This window comes from Myxocyprinus asiaticus, chromosome 37 (genome assembly GCF_019703515.2).
Source record: "Myxocyprinus asiaticus isolate MX2 ecotype Aquarium Trade chromosome 37, UBuf_Myxa_2, whole genome shotgun sequence".
Taxonomy (NCBI): Eukaryota; Metazoa; Chordata; class Actinopteri; order Cypriniformes; family Catostomidae; genus Myxocyprinus; species Myxocyprinus asiaticus.
In genome coordinates this window covers 23273738-23297304 of record NC_059380.1, presented here as the reverse complement: position 1 = coordinate 23297304, position 23567 = coordinate 23273738, and the positions used below count along the sequence as shown (strand labels likewise).

The window sequence follows — 23567 nt, the reverse complement described above, 5'->3', positions numbered from 1 at the left end:
TATCGGGTGTCAGGTTTATGCTTTGAGTTGTGATTTAAACTGAATTTGCCGCAGGCAAGATTGTTTCAGGACTCTTGCAACATTCTAATTAAACTGACGGATTTCTAATAGAAAGAATCACCAAAGTGATTCATCAAATAAAACCTGATGAATAAAATATGAATGGTTTCCTAGTGACCTTTTGAGAACCAAATAAGTGGTATCACATATGTGACATAAGCCTAATGATGTTATGAGTGTATTGAAGCAGTTGCTCCCTTTTTCCTGTAGGGAATTCATTATTTTCTACAAAAAACACTTTGGAAAAACAAAGGAGTCAACATAGCCTTTTGTTGTCTTTTTTTTTTTTTTATATACAATTTTCAATTTTAAAACAATGCTTCAAACATCCAAAACGAAAGCTCTGTGCACAGGTGCAGGGTCGAGAGAGGGTATAATGTGCATGAGCTTTCAGGATTTTTATAAGGAGGTATCAATCTGTCTGAGGCTTTAACGGCTCGTCTTAATGTTCAGGCAATCAGCAGGCACAGGGTGTGCCAGACTCCAGCTCCACTGTCAGTCCTTTGCTCAGGAGGAACGCTTCCTGCTTAGGTTCTCTTCCCAGGAACTTCTTCAGCATGTCATCAGCATCCTCAGAGCCACCAGGCTTCAGAACACACTTCCTGTAGTCCAAACCCACCTGTTCAAAAACAGAAATGTGAGTATATATACAAAAGGTGTATTTACAAAGTATTAACAACAACATTCAGTATCTAGTAGAAATGTATCTAAAATATCAGCACCAAATTAATTCAGGTCACAAGAGCCAATATCAGCACCTTATTTTAAAAAAATGTACCATAGTGAAACACTGTATGTTAAGCCAACCTTGGGGTTCATGATGCCTTCCTGTTTGAAACGGCCAAAGAACATGTCCATGGAAAAGACTTCGCTCCACAGGTAACCGTAGTACTGAGCATCGTATCCTCCTGCAAGGTGACCGAAGGTGGCCGGCATGTTTGTCCCTATAAGCAATCAAAAGAATTGAGATTGAGCAGCTGTCAGTGAGGGATAATTTCCAGTTAGTAGGGCTGGGCAAAATAAAAAATTAAGCAACACTGTGAACAATTTATTGAGCTTTTTTTTTCATTTTGCCAATAGGACAGATGTTTTAACAGCATCTCTGATATAGCAAAAATTACATAAGAGTTGGTAAATTCAATTAATTTCCATGAATCGGCTCAGATTCTGTGAATCAAAACTGTCCATTACAAAAAACTGGGGCCTGCCTTTGCTCTGAAAAATTCCTTTGAGATTCTGGTCCATGTTGACATGATTACATCACACAATTTCTGCAAATTTATCAGCTGCAAATTCATGGTGCGAATCTCCCGTTCTACCACATCCCAAAGCTATTCTAATGGATTGAGATCTGGTGACTGGGAAGGTCACCGAAGATTAGTGAACTCATTGTCATGTCAACTTTTGGTTTGTGAAATCGAGCAATATCATGCTTGAAGATGGGTAAATTGTTGCCTTGAAGGGATGCACATGGTCAGCAAAAATACTCAAATAGGCATTCAAGCTAAGTTTGATTGGTACTGACAGGCCCAAAGCGTGCCAAGAAAACATTCCCCACACCATTTCACCACCCACACCACTGTTGGACTGTTGACACAAGGCAGGTTAGGTCCATAGATTCATGATGTTGCCACCAAATTCTGACCCTACCATCTATGTGCCTCAGCAGAAATCAAGATTCATCAGACCAGGCTACGTTTTTCCATTCTTCAACTGTCCAATTTTGGTGAGCCTGTGCCCATTGTAGCCTCAGATTTCTGTTCTTGGTTGACAGAAGGGAAACCTGACATGGTATTCTGCTGTTGTAGCCCATCCGCCTCAAAGTGTGACATGTTGAGCATTCTGAGATTCTGATCAATACAACTGTACAGAGAGGTTATCCGAGTTACCGTAGCCTTTCTGTCAGGTTGAACCAGACTGGTCATTCACTGTTGACCTATCTCATCAACAAGGCATTTCCGTCTGCAGAACTGCCTCTCACTGGATGGTTTTGGACCATTCTGAGTGAACTCTAAAGACTGTTGTGTATGAAAATCCCAGGAGATCAGCGGTTACAGAAATAATCAAACCAGCCCATCTGGTACCAACAAAATCAAAAGTAACAGTCAGTATCTGGTGTGGTCACCAGCTGCATTAAGTACTGCAGTGCATCTCCTCCTCATGGACTGCACCAGATTTGCCAGTTCTTGCTGTGAGATGTTACCCCACTCTTCCACCAAGGCACTTGAAAGTTCCCAGATATTTCTGGGGGGAATGGCCCTCCGATCCAACAGGTCCCAGACGCGCTCAATGGGATTGAGATCCGGGCTCTTCGCTGGCCATGGCAGAACACAGACATTCCTGTCTTGCAGGAAATCACGTGCAGAACGAGCAGTATGGCTGGTGGCATTGTCATGCTGGAGGGCCATGTCAGGATGAGCCTGCAGGAAGGGTACCACATGAGGGAGGAGGATGTCTTCCCTGAAATGCACAGTGTTGAGATTGCCTGCAATGACAATAAGCTCAGTCCGATGATGCTGTGACAGACCGCCCCAGACCATGACGGACCTCCACCTCCAAATCAATCCTGCTCCAGAGTACAGGCCTCGGTGTAACGTTCATTCCTTCGACGATAAACGCGAGTCCGACCATCACCCCTGGTGAGACAAAACTGGGACTCGTCAGTAGCCTAGTTTCCATCCACTTTTCGTGCTATTTTGTTAATGACAAAATGAAAATGCATAAAAAAACGTCATGCCTAAACACTTTGTCTTCTGCCTGTTTCCATTCAAATGGCCTTTTATCTATAAAAATGGTGTGCGTGATGACGTCATGCCTAAAAAAACACTGTCGCATAAGTTTTAGTTTATCGCAAAAGAAATCTGCCCTTAAGCCTTTTCCATTCAGAAATGTGTGTTTATCGCTAATTCGCCTCCCAGATGTCCCTAATTTTTTTCCTCTGAAGTTTAGGGTAAAATGGGGAGAGTATAGAGAAAATTCATTGAAACTAGCCAGCTTACTGTCATTTTGATTTCACAAATAAAAGCAATCAGAAGAGGAGGAATTGCAATCAAAAGGGAGCAGTTGCCCTTCTGATAGGACTGCAATATTGGTCCTGATGTTGCGCCTATTGCAGGTTGCCACAAGTTTCGACCCGAAAGCGAATCGTCATGGCCCTGTTCAAGCTGGCAACCTCACCAAGTAGTGGGGGAAACTTTCAGTCTTAGTATAAGGACCATCCATTGATGTGTATATTCTGTGTGCACAGCTATTAAAGAAAAATTGATGCGGTGTAATACCAGGGTTTACATATGATACATTCCTGATATTCAATAGGATATTTTGAACAATCATCTAAAGGATTGCCATCACAACTGCATTATGTCCCGCATATTTGTCCAGCAACTTTTAATGATCAACTGAACTTGATTGTCATCTAAAATTAATTTTAGTATCATAATGCAATTTACATTTTCTGAAGAAGCTCAGCAAATGCGATCCGGGATAAAGTTTTCAAAAGCTAATTTTCTGAAAGTGAGCTCCGCATTGGACAAATAGTTCTGATAGTTTATAGTCTTGAAAAAAGTGCAGAATATTCTGAGCATGTCATTCAGCCGACTTTTTTCGTCTGCAGAACAGGGTAAGGCTAATTTAAGTTTGGCATATATAGGTCTAAAAATATATATTTTTTTCATTTGGTAATTTATTTAATTTAATACAGGGAATTTTGCCAGCATTTTTTCAAAAGTAAGCTAAACAATAATTTGATAGAATTGGGCTATATGTTAGTGTTCAAAAAAGCACACTGATGTTTTTCTCCTAGTATTGTGTATTTATTTTTAATTTAAAACATCTTTGTGCACAGAAATTATATGTTTTTTGTATTGTGGGCTAATTTTGTGACTGCTGTCTATTATTTTGAATGGTGTGTAAAAGCAAATTTAATAAATAAACCATGATTAAATTAATCGCAAACAGTGGCCATTCATTTGTTCTCCGTGCACTTGTCGATGTGCATGATACAAGATATTTGCGTTGGCACTCCTGGAAGTGTCATGTTTGCAGATCGGATCTATATGCCGTTAAGATCAATTCATAATAACGAACAATAAATTGGCTTTCAAAGATGTTTACCTTGTTGTCATGATTAACACAAGCTAACGATTGGGGTAAACTCTGTCATGTGACAATACATTTTTTTTGTTAATGCCAATTTTCTCGACAAAAAGTGTTTTCAAAGTTTTTTGCGACATTTAAAGTATCGACACTTGTGAAATTTTAGCGATAATTTGCATTTCCATCAGCTTTATGTCACCTAACAATAATTGATTTTGAGATCCAGTGTTTTAAAATAAAATATCAAACAGAATAAAATTTCATTGCACCATTAGTAATTCGGTAATATGAGAGAATTGGTCAGGGGTCCGAATACTTTTGCAAGGCACTGTGTGTGTGTGTGATATATATATATATATATATATATATATATATATATATATATATATATATACACACACATATACATACACACACACACATATGCACACATATATATACAAACACACACATATCACACACACACACACACACATCTAAAAAAAAAAAATATATATATATATATATATATATATATATATATATATATATATACACACACACACTCTATGGCCAAAAGTTTGTGGACACCTTCTAATTAACAAATTTGGTTACTCCAATAAATCCAGTAAAGAAAAAATCTTAATGTTTCGTTATGTAATGGCTTGGGCTTTGTGTGCTTCCAAATTTTTGGCAACTGTTTGGGGATAGCCCTTTTCTGTTCCAGCACGACAATGCCCCTGTGAACAAAGTGAGGTCCATAAAGAAATGGTTTACTGTATCTGGCATGGAAGAAACTGACTGGCCTGCACAAAGCCCAGACCTGAATCCCACCGATCACTTTTGGGGTGAACTGGAACAGCAACTGTAAGTCAGGCCCCATTGACCAACATCAGTTCCTGACCTCACTGATAGCTTTGTGTCTGAATGAGAGCAAATCCCTGCAGCCATGTTACTACATACAGTATAGTGGAAAGCCTTCCCAAAAGAGTGGAAGCTGTTATTACAGCAAAGGGGGAAATTGATGCCAACTGTTTTGAAATTAAATGTTCATCAAGCACATATGGTGTCCACAAACTTTTGGCCATATAGTGTGTATATATTTCATTTAGTGAAAACTGTGTTAAAAAAAAACAAGCTTTGATTACTTTTAACTACATTTTACTTCTTGCATTAAACATTTTGAATCAACTAGCTACAATGGCTGGTTGGTTTTCAGAGCAAACACAAAAATATAGAGATACAGTGCATCTGGAAAGTATTCACAGCGCTTCACTTTTTCCACATTTTGTTATGTTACAGCCTTATTCCAAAATGGATTAAATTCATTATTTTCCTCAAAATTCTACAAACAATACCCCATAATGACAACGTGAAAGAAGTTTGTTTGAAATCTTTGCAAATGTATTAAAAATAAAAAACGACAAAAATCACATGTACATAAGTATTCACAGCCTTTGCCATGACACTCAAAATTGAGCTCAGGTGCATCCTGTTTCCACTGATCATCCTTGAGATGTTTCTACAACTTGATTGGAGTCCACCTGTGATAAATTCAGTTGATTGAACATGATTTGGAAAGGCACACACCTGTCTATATAAGGTCCCACAGTTAACAGTGCATGTCAGAGCACAAACCAAGCCATGAAGTCCAAGGAATTGTCTGTAGACTTCCGAGACAGGATTGTATCGAGGCACAGATCTGGGGAAGGGTACAGAAAAATTTCTGCAGCATTGAAGGTCCCAATGAGCACAGTGGCCTCCATCATCCGTAAATGGAAGAAGTTTGGAACCACCAGGACTCTTCCTAGAGCTGGCCACCCGGCCAAACTGAGCGATCGGGGGAGAAGGGCCTTAGTCAGGGAGGTGACCAAGAACCCGATGGTCACTCTGACAGAGCTCCAGTTTTTCTCTGCGGAGAGAGGAGAACCTTCCAGAAGAACAACCATCTCACACCAATCAGGCCTGTATGGTAGATTGGCCAGACGGAAGCCACTCCTCAGTAAAAGGCACACGACAGCCCGCCTGGAGGACTCTCATACCATGAGAAACAAAATTCTCTGGTCTGATGAAACAAAGATTGAACTCTTTGGCCTGAATGGCAAGCGTCATGTCTGGAGGAAACCAGGCACCGCTCATCACCTGGCCAATACCATCCCTACAGTGAAGCATGGTGGTGGCAGCATCATGCTGTGGGGATGTTTTTCAGCAGCAGGAACTGGGAGACTAGTCAGGATCAAGGGAAAGATGAATGCAGCAATGTACAGAGACATCCTTAATGAAAACCTGCTTCAGTGCACTCTGGACCTCAGACTGGGGTGAAGGTTCATCTTCCAACAGGACAACGACCCTAAGCACACAGCCAAGATAACAAAGGAGTGGCTTAGGGACAACTCTGTGAATGTCCTTGAGTGGCCCAGCCAGAGCCCAGACCTGAACCCAATTGAACATCTCTGGAGAGATCTGAAAATGGCTGTGCACCGACGCTCCCCATCCAACCTGATGGAGCTTGAGAGGTCCTGCAAAGAAGAATGGGAGAAACTGCCCAAAAAGAGGTGTGCCAAGCTTGTAGCATCATACTCAAAAAGACTTGAGGCTGTAATTGGTGCCAAAGGTGCTTCAACAAAGTATTGAGCAAAGGCTGTGAATACTTACACTATATTGCCAAAAGTATTCGCTCATCTGCCTTTAGACGCATATGAACTTAAGTGACATCCCATTCTTAATCCATAGGGTTTAATATGATGTTGGCCCACCCTTTGCAGGGAAGGCTTTCCACAAGGTTTAGGAGTGTGTTTATGGGAATTTTTGACCATTCTTCCAGAAGCGCATTTGTGAGGTCAGACACTGATGTTGGACGAGAAGGCCTGGCTCGCAGTCTTCGCTCTAATTCATCCCAAATGTGCTCTATCGGGTTGAGGTCAGGACTCTGTGCAGGCCAGTCAAGTTCTTCCACACCAAACTGGCTCATCCATGTCTTTATGGACCTTGCTTTGTGCACTGGTGCACAGTCATGTTGGAACAGGAAGGGGCCATCCCCAAACTACTCCCACAAAGTTGGGAGCATGGAATTGTCCAAAATCTCTTGGTATGCTGAAGCATTCAGAGTTCCTTTCACTGGAACTCAGGGGCCAAGCCCAGCTCCTGAAAAACAACCCCACACCATAATCCCCCCTCCACCAAACTTCACAGCTGGCACAATGCAGTCAGACAAGTACCGTTCTCCTGGCAACTGCCAAACCCAGACTCGTCCATCAGATTGCCAGATGGAGAAGCGTGATTCGTCACTCCAGAGAACGCGTCTCCACTGCTCTAGAGTCCAGTGGCGGCGTGCTTTACACCACTGCATCCAACGTTTTGCATAGCACTTGGTGATGTATGGCTTGGATGCAGCTGCTCAGCCATGATAACCCATTCCATGAAGCTCTCTACGCACTGTTCTTGAGCTAATCTGAAGGCCACATGAACTTTGGAGGTCTGTAGCGATTGACTCTGCAGAAAGTTGGCGACCTCTGCGCACTATGCGCCTCGGCATCCGCTGACCCCGCTCTGTCATTTTACGTGACCTACCACTTCATGGCTGAGTTACTGTCATTCCCAGTCACTTCCACTTTGTTATGATACCACTGACAGTTGACTGCGGAATATTTAGTAGCGAGAAAATTTCACGACTGGCCTTGTTGCACAGGTGGCATCCTATCACAGTACCACGCTGGAATTCACTGAGCTCCTGAGAGCGGCCCATTCTTTCACAAATGTTTGTAGAAGCAGTCTGCATGCCTAGGTGCTTCATTTTATACACCTGTGGCCATGGAAGTGATTGGAACACCTGATTTCAATTATTTGGATGGGTGAGCGAATACTTTTGGCAATATAGTGCATGTACATGTGATATTTTTCGTTTTTTATTTTTAATAAACTTGCAAAGATTTCAAACAAACTTCTTTCACATTGTCATTATGGGGTATTGTTTGTAGAATTTTGAGGAAAATAATGAATTTAATCCATTTTGGAATAAGGCTGTAACATAACAAAATGTGGAAAAAGTGAAGCGCTGTGAATACTTTCCGGATGCACTGTACATATCGTTGCTGTCTGATGAAAAACTTGTATCTCCACTTTTGGCAATTCTGACCTCTTCTTACTGTTTGAATTGTGCATCGAAATGACCAATGAAAAGATGTTTAATCAGGCTATCTATTTAACAAGTATATTCATTGGCCTTGAGAAGTGTCCATCAAAACCGTGAAGGTCCCGCCCTTATGTTTTGAAGAGCATCAACTAATTTACTTCAGCTGTCCAACTGAAGTGTAGTGAAGAGATTGCCTACATTGCACTGGCTCTGTGATTTCCCTGACAACCAAAGCCATTCAAGCATGCACAATGTCAGATGGCTTTAAAAACCAGACAATAGACCTTATTCACGCTAGCGCCATCTTTGATTTTTAATGGGAATGGCAACAAGGCTTTGAGGGATAGACTTACAGTCTCTTCAATGGCACGAACGGTATAAAGCTGTATTAAGCTCCTAGATCACATCTGATTTTCTACAACTCATGTTGTCTTTAGTTCTTTGTATACAGAATGTTCTTGGACAGATATTTTATCAATGTTTTGTCCGTGGAATGATCCAAAAACACTTTAAACTGCATTACAGCCCATTGTAGAGACTGTAAGTCTATCCCTCACAGCCTCATTGCAATTCCCATTAAAAATAAAATATGGCGCTAGCGTGATTAAGGCCTATACCAGCCATGTACGGTTGTCAGATTTCCATCTTTGCGAAACTGCGAGTGAAAGCCAATTCTGATTCGTTAGAATTCGTTAGACCCAGAAAACACGAAACAGAACTGTCCACTCAACAACCGGACTAGAAACCCCAGTCATAAAACTGATTTTGATCTAAAATAGTAAGTGAAAGCTCAGATTATATCTAACAATAAATTCTCTAGCAATCAATAACCTACCAACTGAGTTCTGGGAACACGAACAGTAAGACTCGTGTCTGTAACTGAACATGTGCCATTGGAACCCATAAGAAAACCGTACTTCGTATTTCGACGATCACTAACAAAAATCCATGCAAGTCCAATTAAAATATTGAACAGTTCACTAACAGATGTGTAGTGTCATAGAATTCTATTTATTGTGCTAAAGGTGACTAATTATGTTATATTCTATTAATTTTGTAAGACTGTTTATGAGAAAGAGTTTTTCCATGCTCTTGAAAAAAACATTTTTCCATCAGACAGCGACGATATGTAATATCTAAAAAATAAAACATTGAGATCGCACATCCAATCTCGATCAAAATCTAATTTTACCTGATGAAGCAGGGATTCCCAGGATGTCCAGGCAGAGTTTAGCATACTCCTCAGCTGGGTCAACCCCATCCTTAGTGTGCAAAGCCTGGTCCACCTTAGCCAGAACAATCTGCCTCAAGTTAAACAACCCTGATGAACAGGAAGGAAATAAATATATCCATAAGTAAGATTTTAAATGTATCTAGAGTTTTACTTGAAATCTATGAAAACTGGAGCAAATGTCTAATTCAATTCAAGTGTAATTCAAGTTCTTCTAACTAGAATGCAATCAGTACAAGGTGTGTCAAAATGACCACTGTCTGTTCTGTTTTTCTGGTTACCCGTGTTAGCGAGTCTGGACTTGATGAGCTTGTCCAGAAGCTCCTCTGGAATGGCGTTTCCCGTTTTGTAGTGTTTGGACATGCGCTGCAGTGGCTCCCTCTCCCAGACCCAGTTCTCCAACATCTGAGACGGAGCCTCCACGAAATCCCGCTCCACATGAGTACCGCTGAACATAGCAAAGTCAGTCTGAACAAACAAAAGTACATCCATATTTTTGTACAAACTGTAAATTGTTGCAATACAGTGTAAATAATACCCAATATATGTTTGGATAATTAACTTTGAAGGACTTCATTCAGACCTGGGCACAGAGCTGGTGCATCACATGTCCAAACTCATGGAAGTATGTTTCCACCTCATCGTGCTGCAGCAGAGAAGGAGCATCAGCAGTGGGCTTGCTGAAATTAGCCACCATGGCAGCCACAGCCATTTGCCTGGTTCCATCCGGAAGCAAACAGCCAGGTTGCAGGCCAAAGCATGCGGCATGGCCGTACTTTCCCTCCCTAAAGGAATAATGGAGAATTAACCTTTAATTTAGCTCAGTGGTCCACAGCTGCTGGGTTGCAGGTCTCTTCGAGAAGGTTGCGGAGAGCAGGGGACAAACAATGCTAAATGCAAATAATAAAATGCAACTAACCATATAATAATGCACTGCTAATGAAATAGAGTTAGGAGAAAACACTTCCCATATCTTTTATTGTTTTCATCAAAGGCCATGCATCCAATCAAACTCCATGGTATTTTGGAATAATTCATCAGTCACTTGGTAGAAGCAAGCCAAATTAGGCAGATGCCAACACAGACAAGTTGTTTGACAGCCCCTCATCCTCAAAAATCAAGAACAAAACTACAGAAGGAGAAATAAAAAAGACCCAGAACCCAGACTACATGAAATGTGGATTCACTTGTGAGTACCAAGGCAATAATTCACAACCTTATGGGTGCCACAAACTATGACTATCCATGGTTTGTGCAAACCACAATGCTGTGAATTATTGGCTTTCGAGATTTCAAGAAACATTCAGAAACCAAAATATCAGTATGTGTCACGTAAAAATTTAATTTAGCATATTGCTGGGCTTATGCAGTTCATGGTTATATTAATATATTTGTACAATGAACAATTATGAATGGTGTTGGGTTGCCACTTATATCCAATGTAAAATCTGGAACCTGAAGCAAAACCAGTTGAGAACCACTGATTTAGCTGAAGTGCCACTAAAGCCCTTCACTTAGGAAATAATTGGGTTCTAAGCCTCAGAAATCACAGACACTGATTGCTCACCTGGGGAAAAGATCCAGATAAAACTGGCCCACCACATGGCCTGAGGTGCGGTCTTTAACGCTGTACAGCGTCACATCATCGTGCCAGACAGGAGCACCTTCTACCAGCTCAAAGGTGAGATTGAGCAACTCCTGATAGATGTCCAGCAGGCCCTGGGTCACAACCTCCATGGGAAAATACTCCTTCAGCTGGTTCTGATCCACCGAATACTGGGTCTCTTCCACCTGGGTCATGTAGTAGCGCGTGTCCCAGGCATGCAGATCTCCACTGAATGGCAGGTTCCTCTTTTGGCACTCCTGTTCTTTTAGCTTCAGGATCACGGCTCTCTCCTCCTCCCCTAGGGGCTTCAGCTTATGGGCCAGATCCTCTACGAGGTGCAGGGGTGAAATGGAAACAAAGGGTTAAAGATTTTAGGACAGAGATTGAGACTGCAAATAGGACTGGGTGATATAACTAAAATGACTACAAAAATCTCAATATTTATGTATTAGCTTTTAACTGGCATACTTTTTTCTTTTTTTTATCAAAAGAAACATTTGGACCAAACAGCCACTGTAATTAGATTTAAAATGCTTAATGCAAACAGTAAAATGGAGTAAAAATCTAGTAAACAATAACCAGGCCATGTTTTCCCAACTGTGTTTTATTAAATGAACACAAGGAAGAATAACATTTAATAATTGTTATTTATATGCACCAATATAACAGTGCATTATAACAGCAATATTAACCTGTATACATTTTTATGAAACAAATATAAATCTCCACCTTTGACCAGCCCGGACCAGTAGGTGGCGATATAAATGAAGAATGCAAATCGACATAAACAAAGGAAGAAAAACAATGAGTGAAAGTGGAGATTTGTAGTAAAAAAGGACTTAAATATTGATCTGTAAATAATGACCCACACCTATTATATCGCTTCTGAAGATATGGATTTAACCACTGGAGTCCTATGGATTACTTGTATGCTGCTTTTTTATGTTTTTTTTGAGCTTCTTAAATGGTCACCATTCACCTGCATTGTGTGGACCTGCAGAGCTGAGATATTATTCTAAAAATCTTCACTTGTGTTCAGCAGAATAAAGAAAGTCGCATCTGGGACGGCATGAGGGTGAGTAAATGATGAGAATTTTCCTTTGAGTGAACAATTTCTTTAATATATACAAAAATGCCACACGATTCACTGAAACAGACAGCTTCAACTAATTTGGATGTAAATTAACTGAACTCAACTTACCAAATCTAATGTTTTCTTTGCTACTTAATTTTTTAATCAAAAGACACTATTAAAACATCTGTTTTAAAGGTGCAGTCAGTCATTTTTTGTTAGTCCTAAAGAAATAAATACTAAATTTGAAACCATGACCACTCAAGTAAGATGAAGACTCCAGTTTTATCAGTAACCTTATAAAAGATGTTTTATTCTACATGCAGAGGGTTTTCTCATGGGGACTGTCATGTTAGGGTCACATGACCATCTGAATACTGCTTGTTTAATCTCAGCCACCGCCATTTTATTGGATACTTTCACTCATGGATTAGACTGTGATGAGCACATTTCTACATTGACAATGGTAACTGAAAACTGTTGTGTTTGCATGATGCTGCATCTCCTCCACTAGATGTCAGTGTAAGTCCAAGATGACATAAAAACTAAAATTACTGAGTGAACCTTTAACACTCTCAGAGGCGAGACAAGGAAGGATTGCAAAACAAATCTAACAAAGAAGTCTTTACAAAAAGTAATGGCCAAATATAAAATGCATTAAAGTTAGTGCAATACAATGTTGCTTAACTTCATTTTAATAATCATTGAGCATATTCAATATATTTTCCAGCCCTAGTTGCAACAAGTAAATGAACACTCATTAATTTGTAGGAAGGCCCACACTGAATTTTCAACTATCTCTTTAAGTCTCCATTCTTGTGCATTTTCACGTGAAGATCAAAGAAGTCATTACCAAGGAAAGTTGAGACCTTCTTGGAGGTCTTGGCCATGTTCATCTCCAGCACAAAGTCAGCATGCGTGCTGAAGCCCAGTAGACTGCTCTTCTGAGAGCGCAGCTCTACCAGCTCCTTCAGGATAGCGGAGTTCTCCTGCCACACGATAACATCAAGATAAAGGATTCATTTTTGATATTCTATGCAAAGGCAACTAAAGCATCCACACAGTGTTATGGTATAATGTCCTTGTGCTGTTTACAGACAGAGGTGATTTCTGGGATGTCTGACCTCTTTACAGCGCGAGTTGAAAGCCTCCTCTAATTTCTTTCGTGTCTCGGGGATGAAACATTTCTTCATGGTTGGGAAATAATGGGGGTACTTGAGAGTGAGCTTCAGTTTTCCAGACTCGTCCTTCTCAAGAGAGTTAAGAAAATCCTCAGGCAGTCCTCCTAAAAACAAAATGTACACCTGTCACATCTAATCAAAACTACAGGTACTTGATAAAAATGTCAACAAAATCATTGTGGCATTTTACAGTTTTTTTGGTAGCGAAATATTTAGCTTTCAACTCAGTTATATAAAACTAATTGAATTTAAAAAGTTTAAACTAATGGGGAAAAATGCCAATAAATACAACAATGGGGGGCCTGGGTAGCTCAGGGTCAATGAGTAAAGACGCTGATTACCACCCCTGGAGTCACAAGTTCGAATCCAGGGCGTTCTGAGGGCGTCTCCTAAGCAACCAAATTGGCCCGGTTGCTAGGGAGGGTAGTCACATGGGGTAACCTCCTCATGGTCCCTATAATGTGGTTCTCGCTCTTGGTGGATGCCGTGGAGAATAGCCTGAAGCCTCCACACGCGCTATGTCTCCGCAGTACCGCACCCAACAAGCCACGTGATAAGATGTACGGATTGACGGTCTCAGACGCGGAGGCAACTGAGATTTGTCCTCCGCCGCCTGGATTGAGGTGAGTCACTACTCCACCACGAGGACTTAAGAGCGCATTGGGAATTCCAAATTGGGGAGAAAAAAAAAGATTTATTTTTTATTTATTTTTTTATAAATACAACAATAAACAGCTACAGTTAACTATATTTCTTTGTGGAATAAATGTTTATTCCGATTATTATTAACAGATTTTATTATTTAACAAACAGTGGTGTATTTTTTCATGTTGCTGCAGTTTAACTACTTATTTATAATGACCATAACTGTTCTAAAGGAGGCAGTGAATAAAATCATCTGTCTCTCTGAAAGGAAAGCAAAACTCATCCAACCTACCGAGCTCCTCTCGAGAGAAAGACAGGCAGGTTGTATCTTCATTCAGGTGCTTGTTGAAATCGATACAAAGAGTGCTCAGTTTTTTCTTGATCTTTTTAATCTCCTGTTACAGGGGAAGATAAAACTCTGTTACAGGCTAAGAGAGAGAGAGTATGTGCTACTGTTACACAGCCACAGCAAATAAGATCTTAGCATCTGACCTCCTGCGTGTCTTTAGGAAGATGGAGGCCGTTTCTCTTGCCGAGTTTTATAAGTCTCTCCAAGTAACGCTTGGCCTCAGGGGTCAAACTTTCATCTGACAGTTTCTCCTGTAAAAAATAAAACAACAAATAACAAGATACAAAAATAAAGTACAAATCAAATGATCTGAATGCCTGATCTAACAGCTGGTTCGATAAATAAGATGTTTAGGAGAGATGCTTTCCTAACTTATATTGACTTTAACTGATTTTGCATCATTTGTTGCAAAAAATTAAGGTTAACATTTGTTTAAAATTGAATTAACTGATGCATAGATTCATCAAATTAATCGCAAATAATCACATATCAATATTTGCTGAGAAAAGCCAATGTACACAATTCAAAGATGTGAAAGCACTGAATTAGCATTTATTACAAAAAGTGCTTTCAAAGTCAATATGTAATTATGTAAATAATAATGTTTCCTTATTATTTAACATAAACCTATTCATTAACAGCCTAGAGTCCACAGCAATACATTTTGCAGTTGAGTTTGTCAGTCTGTCTTAGGGGCATCTGCGCCATTTTTTAATTGTTGGTTCATGTGTTAGACATACATCTTTGACCATTGCATCACTGTTTTCTCAGCAGCTCGCGTCATGAGAGCAAACCTTTTTTGCATACTGTGTTAAGTAACAGTAAAATTAGTTTAAACTGAGATTCCTGTGTGCCATTCTATTTTGTTGTGCTCCATCTAGCTGGTTTTAATGCAAAAATGTGTCCTGTGTGAATAGCTTAGGAAAGAAAATTCCTTATTACGGAATTTATGTACAGGTCAGGGGGTGTGATTAAATGCACTTCATTTTGTATCACTTTTTTTTATAATTATTATACTAAATTAACATGTTAAATTGAAAGCTATACTAAAAATGATCCACACGCTGTTATTTAGTTAACTCAGTTCACAGGTTTGCTCAGCTGTCACAGTGCTCAGTTCAGTCCCTAAGTAAGATTTTTGTATTTAGTTCATCTGAGAGAGATACTTTAGCGCTGTGTCCCTGCTCACCTCCAGAGCCACAATTCTCTGATAAACATCCTCTCTCATGCTCATCTCCACATCAAACTCTGATAGCTTCTTATCAGCTTCAGTGCTGGCAGTGCGGACATCCTTACAAGAGGACACATGCTGGGGGAAGTCCAGCATGTTCCTCTGGACTGCAAAAGAAAAGACCCAGAAACTGTAAGTTGCTGTTATTGAACATCGCTGATTCTGAAGACAGGGGACTAAAAATGTCCCACAATTTTATCTGCCATTTCATTTTCTTTTTAACAAAACTGACATTTCATTTTCACTCACTAACCCTAAACCACCAGCCCTCAGACCATAACTCAATACTTCATATATAGATACAGCATTAGCCTTAAAGAAAGCAGAAGTTTAAATACGTATCTCTAAAAGACACATTACAACAACGTTCTGTCATTGTGGAAGAGGTCATTTAAAAAAAAAAAAAAACCTCTTTATAAAGTTTAGTTGCATCTTTTTTTTTTTTCTTCAACTGACTGATATTTATGAAAACATTAAAAAGGGATAGTTCATCCAAAAATAAAATTAATCAAATCATTTACTCACCCTCATGCCATCCCAGATGTGTTTGACTAACTTTCTTCAGCAGAACACAAAATAATATTTCAGCTCTGTAGGTCCATACAATGCAAGTGATGGCCAGAACTTTGAATCTCCAGAAATCACATAAACTCAACATAAAAGTAATCCATATGACTCCAGTGGTTAAATCCATGTCTTCAGAATTGATTTGATAGGAGTGGGTGAGAAACAGATCAATATTAAGTCCTTTTTACTGTAAATCTCCACTTTCACATGATTCTTTGTTTTGTTTTGGTAATTTGCACTCTTTGTGCTTATCACCACCTATGGTTGGGGCTGGTCAAAGGTGGCGATTTATAGTAAATTGATCTGTTTCTCACCCACACTTATCATATCGCCTCAGAAAACATGGATTTGGAAGATCTGGAACCAGAAAAGTCTTTTGGATTGCTTTTATGCTTGCTCAATGTGATTTCAGGAGAGTCAAAGTACTGGCCACAATTTGCACCACTTGCATTGTGGACCTAAAGGGTGTTCTACAATTCTTCGTTTGTGTTCAGCAGAAGAAAGTAAGTCATGCACATCTGGGATGGCGTGAGGGTGAGTAAATGAGAGAATTTTCATTTTTGGGTGAACTAACCCTTTAATAAGATCATCAGGCAATGACAAAGTCAGCCTTCTCCCACAAATTAACTTTTTTACTTATATTTTCTGAGCCACAATAATGGTATGCCAATTTTTAGAGGATTTCCCTAATTTTAAGTAGGTCTTTTTATTAGCTAGCAACACTAGAAAAACGAAACACTGGGATTCTGCATTTACCACTTTATTTTTTATGTAATATGCTAAATATAATTATTTTGTCAATACTGCCATTATTAATATTACATATTTAAAAAAGACAGTACATATTGTTTTTGTATCTGATGGTAATAGGCAAGGGGGGAAAAACTAAATTTGTGAGAAAAAAGAAACAGGATCATTTAACAATTAAAAAACAAAATCCCATCTCAAGAATCATTTGAACAATCAATTTGGCACGACTGGTCAGTTTCGATAGTTATCAGTTCAAACAGTAGGCCCCCAAACATTGTTAATTTAACATAATATCTGAACAAGTACCATAATGATATTTTTTTGTTTAGCTGGAATGATACCAGAAAAAGAGTCAGCTAATTCAACACCTGAACAAAGGCAAACCGCAGTAGAGCGCGCAGGCTGCTCAGCGTATCATTATGTGAAAGTGCTGAGTGGTGTATAGCATTACGTACAGCTTTACTGCACACTCAGACTTTTTTATTGTAGTGCTTACAAAAGTGATCATGAAGCATGGTATGTTAACCCCTGGATTGAACTGTTTAGGTAAAACTGTTAGGGAGTGAATTATGGCAAAAATCTTTCTTGAAGTTTAGACATACAATATCCATTACTCTCTATATCAGACACTGAACTTGCTGGTTCTGGGTACTGTCCACAACAATGCTGCAGACAGCACAGATATTGTTTGCATACACTTTTCAAATACTGCATCGTTGATGTGACAGCACTAATATGTACCCGTGTACTCCACTTCCACATCAGCGAGGGTCTTGAGGGTGTTCTCATAGCTGACACTGGCCAAGTCTAGAGCGCCCACTGAGTCGTACACCTTTTTGGTCTTGGCAATGAGTTCATCAGTAAGCTGGTGGATCCGTTCTGGAGTGAGGTCCCAGCGCAGACGGTTGTCAGCACAGAACCGCTCCCCAGAGCCAAACACAACCTCACCTGAACATTCAAAAGAAAACATCATTGACTTAAGACTGAATAATTCACCCTTATAAGATAAATATTCCCTTAGGGCTTAATATGATTTAACAGTACATGTTCCTAGACCAACATGACAACATTCCTTTCATTAAACTGCTGCCATCTGATTTTACGGTAAGGGATATGGTTGGTTGACTGGTTGATAGAAAATTCATTTAAAGTCTTTAACTTCTCACATTCACAATGTTTTTTTTTTTCTCTCTCTCTCTCTATAGGTCAACTTCAGCTTAACTGTGCATTTTAAAAATGTAGCCTACAAACACAGAGGCAAAATAAGTTGGCAATAAGAATCTAATTTAAAAATAATAAGAATATATATGGACCATTAAAAAAAAAAAATGATTTCCAGGCCATGAATTTTTAAAGTTTGGAAATGACAATTAAAAAACTGCCGGATATTTCCAGGTTTTCCATGTCCGTGCATTATTCAGACAGCGGAAGAGTTTTTAATGATTCTGAAACACATAGCAAAAGATTTTCCTCTTTTTTTTTTTTTTATTTTGATTTATGAATGGAAGATGCAGGAAATTATTGAAATGTATGCTGCCGTTTAATATATTGCCTAAATGAAGTCTTTTGCAAAACTGCTCCAGGAAGTTTCAGTGTGTGTATTAAGTGTTTGCTAATAATACCTCAAAAAAAATCTCAGCACTTGAAGGCTAACTAACCCTGCTCTACTTTAACGCAAACTTTCTAATTTTGCTGATCCAATATACCCTTTTCTCACTTCAGGTTTTGGAATGCGGAAGTAAATGTTTGCAAGGTAAACTTCAACAGTGGTGAATGGGAGACCACAGCAAATATTATTTTCACTTACCCATTTGCTCCAAGAGCAAAATTCCACTATTACATTTGAATGACTTTCCAGAAGAGGAAATAAATAGAGAGCTGTGGATTAAGACAATAAAGTGGGAGGAGATGCCAAATTTACTGTCACTCTCTCAGTAGCTGTAATGAAACCCTCTGGCAGCTGTGGTAATTAGTTTTTTAAACTAATTCCAGGGTAATAAAACAAAGCATAGGAGGCTGAATCCAGCTTCTTGTACGCCAATATAACTGTTCCATCTTAAAAAAATGGTGGGTGGCATATAGGGCCTCCCACTTATTTTCATTGGCTGTATTTTTTTAAAGGTACAGTTGCACTGAAAATCTGAGGCTGCGGTCGGCATTTAAATAGACTGTTGACACACAAATCTTCTAACGTGGCATGCGTGATAACAGTATGTAATTCTGAACTTCCGTGCTATTCAATTAAAGAACATTTTATTCTTTTAAAATTAAAGACTATAGTAAATATGACGCCATGCTGTGACATAGGGAAGTAGATAAATGTAGATAATAGTAACATTAAACTTGCTTGTAGTTTTCATTAGTTATGAACCCAAGAACATCATAGACATATTGGTGTAGTATGTCTAATGTACCTCTATGTGAAGCGCATATAGTTAATGTATCTTGTATTGTATAACTCTCTTGAATCGTAAAATATCAGCTGCCTGCAGAGCAATACAATATAAAAATTACAGTATATGCCTAGTGCTAAAGTGCACACATTAAGAATAATAATATTCTTGACAATCTGAAAGTGTGGTGGGATTGAAAAATAATAGACTAACATAATTGAAGATTAAATAATCTTTTGCTGCATCATTTTAAATATTAATCAAGACATAATATAACAAAGGTAAAGTAGCGCACCTATCCAAAGCCCATAACAGTAAAATATATTCTCAAAAATAAAGAGTGTGGCGGGATAGAGAAAATAATAGACTAACGAAATTCTAAATATTTCAAATATTTTCCAAAATCTGAGATTGTGGTGGTATAGAGGGACTCATACACTAACTAAATTAGCAATTTCATCATATTCTGATGTGTTATGAAATATGATCCTCGAACCACAAGTACAATATATGCCACCTATCTGCATAGCCCATAACTACATTATTCCAAATATTCTAAAAAATCTGAGATCGTGGTGGCATAGAACGACTCCAACACTAACGAAATTATGATAAGAGAACGCCTACAATATTAGTTTTACATATAGCTTCTGGGAACGTGACGTCAGCAATGCAATGCATGTTGGGACTTTAGGACACGGAAGCTGTGGTGGATACTGTGTTGTATTGGAAATAGACGGTATAGTTTGTATTATACAGATAAAAATACGTAACAATGGTGAATGCTTGTTGTGTAATTAACTGCCATAATCGCACTCACGACCGGCGTGGAAACCGTATTTCAAATGGAGTGCGATTGGTCTTCGTTCGGTCCATTATTGTTTTTTTTCTGTTTATTATCACTGTGTACTAATATCTGATAACTGATGAGCGTGTCCTAAAACATAGCGGCAACTACCCAGAATGCAATGCGTAGGGGCGTAGTTTCCCAAGCTCTATAGGCGCTGTAGACATATACTGCACCAATATGTCAATGATGCTCTTGGGTTCATAACAAAAGACATCTACAACAAAGTGTAATGTTACTATTATCTACTTTTATCAACTTTTCTACGTCACAGCAAGCCTTTAAAAATAGCGTGGAAAAGTCTGAGTTAGTTACTGTATGTGAGTACTGTTACACATGACATATTAGACGATTGATAATAAAAATGATAAAGAAAATCAAATCTCAATAGCAAACTTTGTCTAATGTCATCTTTACACAAACTTTCACATAAACATGGATATGGGATGGATGGGTCTTATATAAGGTGCAGGCTTCCTTAGCTTAAACACAATTAAAAATGATGCTGTGAAAATAATTTTACACATGTATCTCAACAGTCTATTTAAATACCTGCCCCGCAGCCTCAGATTTTCAGTGCAACTGTACCTTTAAAAAAATACAGCCATTGAAAATAAGTGGGAGGTCCTATATGACACCCACCATTTTTTTTTTTTTTTTTTTTTTAAGGTGGAACGGTTATTTCGGCATATAAGGAGCTGGTTTCAGCCTCGTACAAAGCATAATGTTCTAAATTTACACTCAATATTTAAAACATGTATAATATAAAAACACTGGCAAGATTTACGCTGATAAATAAGGCGGAAACGCGTCATCACAGTGAAAAAGAGGGTCTAAACCTACATTATAAATAAAAAACTTACAAATACAGTTCTACATCCTCCAAAATATACTGCGCAACCTCTTATGCTAAACACAGAAACTAATGATGAATTAATCACCAGCTGTGCCGGTGTTGTGTTTCCCCCCAGCAGATCTGTATAGGGGGAACAGTGTCTAACGGTAACATTCTCCGCTGTCAAAATGCGTTCCCCCATGCACAAACCTAAACCTAAACCTAAACCTAACCCTTCCCTACCCACCCTAATCCCTAACCTACACTACCCTACCACTAATTATAACCCCATACCCTATCGGGGCTAGGGGGAAACAGATTCCGACGGGGAACTCAACTCAAACACCTGTACCGGAGGGCGTATGCGGAGCTGTGCGGCACCCGAAACAACAGCTGACCCACCGAATAATAGCCCATTGCGCTAACCAGCTACAAACACAACACCGGCATTATTTATGCTTCATTGAAATGGCAAACAGTTGTGTTTGGACTGTTGTTCTCTAGCCTTATAAAGGATCATTGTGTAGGTTCTGGTAGCGCGTCTCTTACCTGTAGGTGCCATTAATTCATTCAGCACAAACACCGCGTGTATCAGAGCAAAGAACCGCGTACTTCACTTACTCTTCCTGCTCCGGTCACATGACCTTCAGAGCGGATTCAGCGATTGGTTGCTTGCTTCTGCAGTCATCTAATCCGTTTTAATCCACTCTTAAAAGCGTTCTTAGCTTTTACTTCTTGTGTTCTTTTTCTTTGCTTTTTAATTGTTATGTTCTTAAATGTTCTTGCTGATGTTTAACACACTGGAAAAACCTCACACGTAGTATTCCCTATATGCGTGGACAGCAGCATTACAGAAATGAGAATATTTTGCTTTATTTGCAAAACACAAAGACTTGCTAAAAGTCTCACTGTAAACGATTATGTGACCTGATTGAACATTTTATTACAGTAGGCAGCATGCTTGTCTATTCTTTATGGCGTAATGAAAACAATTACAAAAATGGCCTTAGTTTTCATTTTAACTTTCGTAATATCCCTTATACCATTAATGTTAAATCTGTAAAGGACTGGATATATGAGAGCTAACTAATTATCACAGTCTGGGACATGTCAATGATTAGCAACAACATTGATTTTGATGCATTATAATTTTTTGTGCAGTGTCAGATAAAAAAAAAAAAAAAAAACACTCAGTGCCTTAGAGAACAAAAATGTCTGCTTCAGAAAACAAAAATATTATATATTAATATTATTTTCCACTTTCACTGATTTCCAAATCATAACTACCAAATATTCATTCATTTTCAGGATTTTAACCCTTTAAATGCCAGTTTGTTTACATAATGCCACTGTTGTTTTTTTTTACACACACACACACACACACACACACACAAATTTCTCAATACACATACCAACACACCCACACAATTTTAGCTGCATCATTTATTCAATTGGCCTGCAGTGCTCTATACTACAGCAAACAGAAAATAGGAAAAAAGCATGTATTTGCTCCATAGGCTAAACATGAGAAAAATGGCGCCATCTGGTGGGAAATATTAAAAATGTACATTTTAAAGCCAGGGCTCTGGAATGAAAACATATTATCATAGAATTCATGATTTTATGCTTTAATGGCACTTGGATCAAATATTGCAGTTTTAATGGGTTTCAATGGGGAGATTTTCGTCCTGAAGGTCCTGAGTGAAACTATTTGTGTACACAGTGTATTATAGGAACTGAGGTTGAAATATTAAAATTCCCCCAAAAATACACACCTTTGGAAAAATGTATGCCATTGGTATTAACACAGCCAAAATGATCGAAAAAAACTGAAAAAGAAAGAAATGTCCCCAAGGTCGCACAAGGGTTTAAAAAAAGCTAGCCAATACTACTGCGATGGGGTTTCAAATAAAGCTGCTAAGGGAGTGAAAGTTAATTTGGCATCTCTCTTTTTTTTTTTTTTTCATGTTTGGAAAGTCATGGAAACTATTTTTCTGTGGAGAAAATGGGAAAGCAAAGCAAATAGTTGTACTGGTCTCCCATGCAGCTACAGGTGCATCTCAATAAATTAGAATGTCGTGGAAAAGTTCATTTATTTCAGTAATTCAACTCAAATTGTGAAACTCGTGTATTAAATAAATTCAGTGCACACAGACTGAAGTAGTTTAAGTCTTTGGTTCTTTTAATTGTGATGATTTTGGCTCACATTTAACAAAAACCCACCAATTCACTATCTCAAAAAATTAGAATACATCATAAGACCAATAAAAAACATTTTTAGTGAATTGTTGGCCTTCTGGAAAGTATGTTAATTTACTGTATATGTACTCAATACTTGGTAGGGGCTCCTTTTGCTTTAATTACTGCCTCAATTCGGCGTGGCATGGAGGTGATCAGTTTGTGGCACTGCTGAGGTGGTATGGAAGCCCATGTTTCTTTGACAGTGGCCTTCAGCTCATCTGCATTTTTTGGTCTCTTGTTTCTCATTTTCCTCTTGACAATACCCCATAGATTCTCTATGGGGTTCAGGTCTGGTGAGTTTGCTGGCCAGTCAAGCACACCAACACCATGGTCATTTAACCAACTTTTGGTGC

At 38.8% G+C, this 23567-nt stretch overlaps 1 protein-coding gene across 1 annotated transcript; it reads right to left on the bottom strand.

The window, feature by feature from the left end:
* Positions 1-333: 333 nt before the first annotated feature.
* Positions 334-21613, bottom strand: thop1 (thimet oligopeptidase 1). The gene is made up of 13 exons (XM_051675328.1): positions 21523-21613; positions 17640-17846; positions 15540-15688; positions 14494-14601; positions 14294-14396; positions 13300-13460; positions 13029-13164; positions 11065-11431; positions 10081-10282; positions 9779-9965; positions 9459-9587; positions 868-1004; positions 334-679 (listed from the first exon to the last, which is right to left on the bottom strand). Exons 1-13 carry the CDS (start codon positions 21533-21535, stop codon positions 518-520), a joined length of 2061 nt encoding a protein of 686 aa, XP_051531288.1. The 5' UTR covers positions 21536-21613; the 3' UTR covers positions 334-517.
* Positions 21614-23567: the final 1954 nt, after the last annotated feature.